The following is a 7,068-nucleotide window of genomic DNA, read 5'->3' on the forward strand; positions in this document are numbered from 1 at the left end:
AGTAATGAACTGAGACATTGTCCATATCTGAAAAGAGGGTTTCTTATAGCAATGTGAGCTGAGAGCTTTGGCCTTAAATGGTGTCACATGATGCAAAAGAATCCAGAGGACCAAAACCATTCAGAACAAAAGACTGAGGATTGCCTCTAGGGAAAATTCCACTTTTTATTTTTTTTCACTCATCATTTATTTACAAATACACATTATAACTTTTATATACATTGCACATTTACATGGTAGAAAAGTACAAAACTATATATTTAAATGAATTTATATTTAACTCGCCATGTTTGAAAATATAAAATTGCATCAGAAAAAAACTATTATGAAAAGCAAGAAACCTGAACTGATAAAGCTTTGATATAACTTTTAGCCACACACTGATTGGGAAAGAAAATTTTGAAAGCGGTACTGCAAGACCATCTTAAAGGAAACACCTGATAAAACACTTAAGCATATGAAAAAAATTAAAACAATAAAAAGAAAATAAGCCTTTATTCTTATTACAGTTAGGCCTGTAGATGCTACTGAACTTCACAATCCAATTTCTTTGGGTTCAAAATTTGTATGATACAGTATAAACTCGTGATACAGAGATAATTTCAGTACACAATGTGATGAGAAGTAAAGAAAATTAAGTGTAAGAAGTTTCCTTAAAGATTGCCTCACTGCACCTTGACAGTATACTTTTGTCAGTTACAATACCTTTTGGTCAGTCAAGATTCCTTGTAAACAAAAACACGGGGATCTTTTGTGTACAGAACCAGCAAAAAGAAAATCCAATAAATAAACATAACAGAAACTGACATGCAAGTTTGTTAAAGTGGAAAAGAGTTAACATCAGTGAAACAAAGAGATGAGATCATGTGGGTAGGCTCTAAGGAATGGATTTTTATAGTTTACAAGAAAAAAGAAAAGCTTTACTTTACAAGCAAGAGACCTCACAATAAATAACACTGCTCTTCCCGTAACGAATAAATTTCTTCAAAAAACAAGGTGTACGGTCAACCAGACATTTTATGTATAAATTATAAAACATGACACAGTATAAATAAATGTCTACAAGACTCAACTATATGTATACTTTTTTTTATCTCCCCAAAATAAATAAGCATACACTTATTTACAGTACGGACATTGATTTTGTGCCCAATGGCTGTTTCAAAAGTGATGGATGTTTTACCACTCTAGAATGGAAGATATAGGAAAGCTGTAGTCCTGGTCTTCATCTTCCTCTTCATCTTCTGGGTCTTCATTAATTGCTAGATGGGGGAACACAGGGGAGCTGTTGTTTAAATTAGGACAACAACAGCGCAGAAGCAGCTCAGTGCATGTTTTGAAAGCCCTCTGAACAGCCATAATACAGCGTTGCATTTTATGCGACTTGTAGTGAGATGCTCTTTGGCATCTGCTGTTATGCAATAAGGTTTTTTACACATAATCTACGAAGTCATAACTGCAGAAAGTTCTGAAGAATCAATGGCTCAGGTTTTATTGGCAGATTCCTGAAATCAAATAAAAAGCGCTCTGGTGTTTTAGTTCAATTGCTTTGTGTCCTTCATTCAGAGTTAGCAGAGGCAACTGTGCTAAACCAGGTGCCACGTACTACCTTTAAGTTTGTTCTTTTGGACCGAGTTAAGAGTTTATCCAGGTGTTAATAAAGCAATCAGCAAAGCACATGAGAGCAGACAAAGTACAAAAAAAGTCACTAGAATTACACTCCTCGGGCAACCCCTTTCTGATAGAATGGCTTGTCCTTGGAACATCCCCAAAAACTCCAACTTGAAGGCCAGCTCGTTGTTGGAGATCTATTGCATTTTATCAGCAACCAAAGTGTGTGCGTGAAAGATAGATACTTATATTCTACTGTACCTTGAATCAATAAATCAATCTTTCTTATGTTTAAAGGTGTAAGTCTTCATTACCTAGGTATCGCCTTCAGAAGCCTTAAGTGTCTGCAGAGTTAAAAATCTCACTTACAGTTGCAAGATCCAGAGTGCTTAACTTCTAGAAGCACACCCATGGAGCAAGCTGCCTCTTTCATGGCACACTCGCTTGGGTAAGTTGTGTTATCACTGGCACACACTGCTTCTTCTGACTTGCTTTCAGGGCATAGCTCATCACAGAGGGCACACCGACCTCTGCCAACCTTAAAATCCCACAAGCACTTCTTCCCAGCACTGCATTGAATGTCTTCACAGGATTTGGCTTCTAAAAATATACACAGAATACTAGAGGTAAGTGAGAAGATAAAGCAAAAAACAAAGCAAAGACAAGCAACCCCCAAAACCTCCCTTTTCCCAGTGAACTGTGAAGAGAGAAAGCTCAGATATAGTAGATGTGATGGTACTTGCTGATTTTGCTCAAGCAAGTATTCCCTTGGACAACAATGCCTGTCTATATGTGGAGGAGGAAAGACAGCTGTGCCAGCAAAGCTTGGCCCTGGGAATACAGAATTACATTTGCCTATTGTATATGACTTTCCTGCTCCATTTCATGTCAATGGAAATTTGGCTCCCCAAATTAGCGGTAAATGCAGGATTTGTCAACAGGTGCAGCATTTCTAAATCTATTATTTTTAAACTAACCCACAGACAGCAGTTGTCTACAAGATTTGAAAGAGAATTCATCACAACCTATGCCAACTAAAAGCAACCTGAGACTTCCCCAGATTCCCCCAGCAGTTTTGGGGAGGAGAGGCTGCCCTGCAGGTGCTTCTTCATAACACACTGTACTATCAATCTTTTCTGGAATCACTTCCAACACAGAATGTCAGGTTGCACAGAAATTATTTGCCTATCTTCACCCACCCACTGTCTCCAAAGCCCACAGTTATTTCTAAAGAGGAAGAAATGATCAGATGTTTTAAATTAAGTTAACGTAGTCTTTGCCAAGACCACTTGAAGACAATTGTTTCCAGGAATACAGACCCACTCAATATGGTGACTGTATTACATCTTAACCATCTCATCATCTATTTCAGGGAGGCTATTTCTCCATTGGATACTAATGTCAGCACCCACAGCCACAATAGGATCAGGCCCTCTTCTCCCTCATGCCTACTGCAATCTTTTCCAGGACTAAGTTCACCCTGGCTCTCCTCTTCTGGGAGGGGAGCACTAACGCAAGCTGCTGAAGTCTCTCTTCCTCCCCAGCACTAACAACATCGGTCCAGTTACACACACTGCATACTTTGAAACAGGTGATTGAGGAAGCTCCCCACACACAGTCGCCTCCAAAGATACTTACTGACGCATTTTCCTTCATAGGCTAATCCAATGGATCTTCCCAGGAGGCAGGTAGCTTTCCTCAGGTGGCAGGCACTGGCGTAAGTTATGCCGTCATTCCCACAGAGATACTGTTCAGCGGAGGTAGGCTCTGGACAAATTCGGTTACATGTCACACAATACGCGTTGTTGGTTTGGTCGACCACACATGTGGAGCTGCCTGGGCATAAGACATCTCTGCAGGTTTCTGAAATAAAGACAGAAACAAAGTGATTAGTAGAAGATACTAGGACCCCAGTGATGAGTGTACAGGTGACAACAAGAACAAATGGCCATATAAAAGCCTTCAGCAGCTCTCCTCGTTTAAGGGCTGCTGGATGATGCCTTCATATCTCAGGGTAGCTGTGTGAACAAAAGTGCTGCCAGACTATGGGGAGCTTTGGTTCAACTACATCCTTGTCTGCTGAGCACGGTCTAGTTACTCTCTCCCAGCCTGGTTCCTATGAGGAAGTACACCCAATATCTCCTTCCTACTCTCAGACAGAAACCCTTTGGCATTTGAGGGAGATTGGATTAGATTTGCAAACCTACTTTTGCATTTGCCCTGATACTGGACTTCAAGTTCAGGCTGTTCTTTACATCTGGCTTTGAGAAGGGCGCACTCGTTCCTGTAGGTTTTCCCATCTAAGCCACACACGGGACCCTTCCAAGTGATATTAGAGCAATCCGGAGCACAAACACACCGAGGTTTGTTCTTCTTGTTCATTTTACATTTCTTCCCGGGTCCACAGTCCACATTCTCGCATGTTTCTGATGGAAGGAAAGAGGCACCACTTTAGTACCAAGTGTGCAGAAGAGACCTGGTGTCAAAACTGCTTAAAGAAAGAAAGATACCGTGAACCCAGAGCACAGAGCAAAAACACCGTTCCCTCCCGTTCCAGGACACGCCGCTGGAGGTAAATTCCCTCCCGCCAGTGAAGGCAGGGGGGAGAGAGGGTCTCTCCCATCCTCCTTGTGAAGTGCAAGGCGGCAGGCAGAAATGGGGGGTCCCCCCCCACGATCCCGGGGCTGGTACGAGACGTCCCTCAAAATCCCGACGAGGAAGGAAGCAAGAGAACAGGGCTGCCCCCCCACAACTCCCTCCCCGCTCCTCCTCCCCCTGCCGGAGCCGCTCCTCAGCGGGGAGCAGCTCGCCAGCACCCCCTCACCTTTGCATGGGATGCAGTTTGGGGCTCCCCCATTAAAAATCATCCACTTAAAAAGCGTATTGTCGTTGACGTCCTCCGCCGTCCACGACGTGGTCAGGCGGCCGCTCTTGCAGCACTCCTCCTTGCTGAGGTCGGTTTTGTAGAGGACCTGGCAGCGCCCGTTCCGCGCCTGGCGGAGCCAGCAGTTCCCAGCTGTGGGGCGGGGGGCGGGGGGGACACCCAGACGGATCAGTGGCGGCCACCAATGACCCAGACACAGCACGTGCGCCTTGCCGTGACTTTTACTAGACTGCTTCCTTTTATTTGTCCCGTTTCATAACCCGCAGCTACTACGGCCCATTTGGAAGCGCAGTTTAAAAAACAAACAAACCCTCCCCCCCCCCCACCAAAACCCAACCGAACAAAAAAATCCTCCCTAAAACCACAAAAGAACTAAAAAACCCAAACCAAGAAAACAAAACAAAGTCCAAAACAAAACAAAACAAAATGAACGAAAGAGAAGACCGAACCAAAACAGAGCTAGAGTTTTTGGAGGTATTTATTCCATATGTAGAGCAGAAGGAGCACTGCCGACACGTGACAGAGGCTTGAAAAGGATGTGCATTTAAAAGGGAATAAAAAGAAAATCGCGCTTGCAAATTCCTTCCTCCTCCCCCTGCCCTCTCCTCCTCACCGCGGCTGCACAACAGCATTGTTTTAGTGCTGCACAGTTTCACTCCCAGCCCATTTTGCAATCTGCACGAATTTGGAACATTTGCTGTTAGCGAAGTCTTTCGAAATCGCCACATTTTGCTGTTTCTATTAACAAATGTCTCCTTCACTAACATAATTCAGCAGAGTTCCAAAAAAAAAAAAGTGGGCAAAGTACATAAAATACAAGGACACTTATAGTAGGAGGTCCCTATAGAGTTTTAAAAATCGATCAAGCTGGCAAAGTTATAGGTTCCATCTCTCCTGCAAACATTTCAGAGGAAAGTACACTGTCCTTACACAGGATAGAGTGGGTTTTCTTGGGGTTATTTTTTGTCTTCCTCCCCCCCCCCCCCCCCCCCGCCCCCCCGCCCCCCCCCGTATCCCTGTTATTTGTGGAGTCCAGCCAAGAACATTGGTCCAAGCAACTCCCCCTTTTTTAGCTGAAGCATTTTAGTTGAGATGGGTCTCCCGTGAATAACCAATGTGACTTCTCCAGCAACTCAATACCAATTGACTCTCCCGCTAATCCAGCCAGGGCTCGATCCTTCCTCCTTACTCCGATAGGAATGTACCGCAGCGCGGGGTGAGGATCGGCCACAGCAGAGATGTTGCTGAGCGCGGGGGAAGACACCCCCCCCCCCCCCCCCACCCCGCTAAAAATCATTAAATCATTGAACAAACAATGCCCTTATTAAAAAAATAAAAAGTTTTATGTCTTACAGTTGGCTAGGTTAGATTAATTATCGGTACTGGGGAAGAGAAAAAGAAAAGAAAGAATTATAAAAGAAGCAATGCCAAGACGTCCAGGTTGGAACATGGTCAAGAATAGGGGAAAAGCCCACAAACTAAAGATCAATATTCCCTTGTGTCGAAAGAGGGCTCTTAAGAGTTGTCAATATCAGATTCGGGTTTGTTTTGTTCACACGAGGAAAAAAAAAAAAAAAAAACCACACCAAAAAAAACCCCAAAAAACCACCACCAACTCACCAACTTATTTAAGCATACTCTTCAGTGCAGGAGAATTTACAACGTTAATATTTACTCAGACACACACTCAAAAAAAAAAAAAAAAAAAAAAAAGAGTAGGGAGGAGGAGAAAATCCCAATATTAAAGTCAATAAAATGACCACTTATTGGTTTCTAAAAATGTCAGATGTAATCCTGGGGTTCTCCATCACCACCTCTCCTTCAGTCAGTTAGGAGAAATAAAAATCTGAACTAAATTACCAACAAACTTCGTGCATTCATTCGGGAGCCGAGACTGGGAAAGTTCCCTCACGATGCTGCTCTTCATTCACGCTCCATAATAACAATAAAAAAACAAGAAATAGCCTATCTGTCCTCTGTTCCTTTGCTGAGCAGTGCGAAGATCCGATTAAAAAGGGATCTAAATGACACCTCTGCACCTCGCTACAAAGCCCATAGTTAACTTCTGTTCTGTTGGACCTTGGAGAGAGGCGTTTAACACCGCAGCAAACTAAACCCTGCCCGAAAGACGGAAAACATTAGTAATAATAAAGAAACATATGTGCGAATAAACAGTCTGGTCTTACCCTGCACTGTGTGATCTTCCATGAAGTGGCACAGAAACATCAGGATTAAGAGCATGCCCGGGTGGATTCTCTGATTTAACATCCTCAGTATAGCAGGGAGTGAGAGAGACGCAGAGACAGCGTGAGGGGGAGTAAGGAGAGGGAGCGAGCGCTAGCCAGCCTGCTTATGATCGCTCTATTGAATGAACGTCAGGCTCTGAATGCAGTCTCTCTTTAAATCTATACGGGGGTCCTAGCTGTCTGCGGTGGGCGGTCTCCTAATGTGTGTGTGTGTCGGGGGTGGGGAGATTTAAAAAGTTCAGTGTGAATCAGGTGACATTTCCCACCTTCTGGAAACCCTCTCCAATTATCCGCTCTAGGTGCACGCATACACAGGCGCGCACCCGC

The 7,068-nt window shown here is 43.6% G+C and overlaps 1 protein-coding gene across 1 annotated transcript; it reads right to left on the reverse strand.

Annotated features, from left to right (window-relative positions):
* Positions 1 to 1,179: 1,179 nt before the first annotated feature.
* FST (follistatin) lies at positions 1,180 to 6,840 on the reverse strand. The gene is made up of 6 exons (XM_021553859.2): positions 6,682 to 6,840; positions 4,436 to 4,627; positions 3,819 to 4,037; positions 3,250 to 3,474; positions 1,981 to 2,211; positions 1,180 to 1,262 (listed from the first exon to the last, which is right to left on the reverse strand). The coding sequence occupies exons 1-6, from the start codon at positions 6,761 to 6,763 to the stop codon at positions 1,180 to 1,182; spliced, it is 1,032 nt and encodes a 343-aa protein (XP_021409534.1). The 5' UTR covers positions 6,764 to 6,840.
* Between the last annotated feature and the right edge of the window lie 228 nt (positions 6,841 to 7,068).

The sequence above is a fragment of the Lonchura striata genome, chromosome Z (genome assembly GCF_046129695.1).
Source record: "Lonchura striata isolate bLonStr1 chromosome Z, bLonStr1.mat, whole genome shotgun sequence".
Lineage (NCBI taxonomy): Eukaryota > Metazoa > Chordata > Aves > Passeriformes > Estrildidae > Lonchura > Lonchura striata.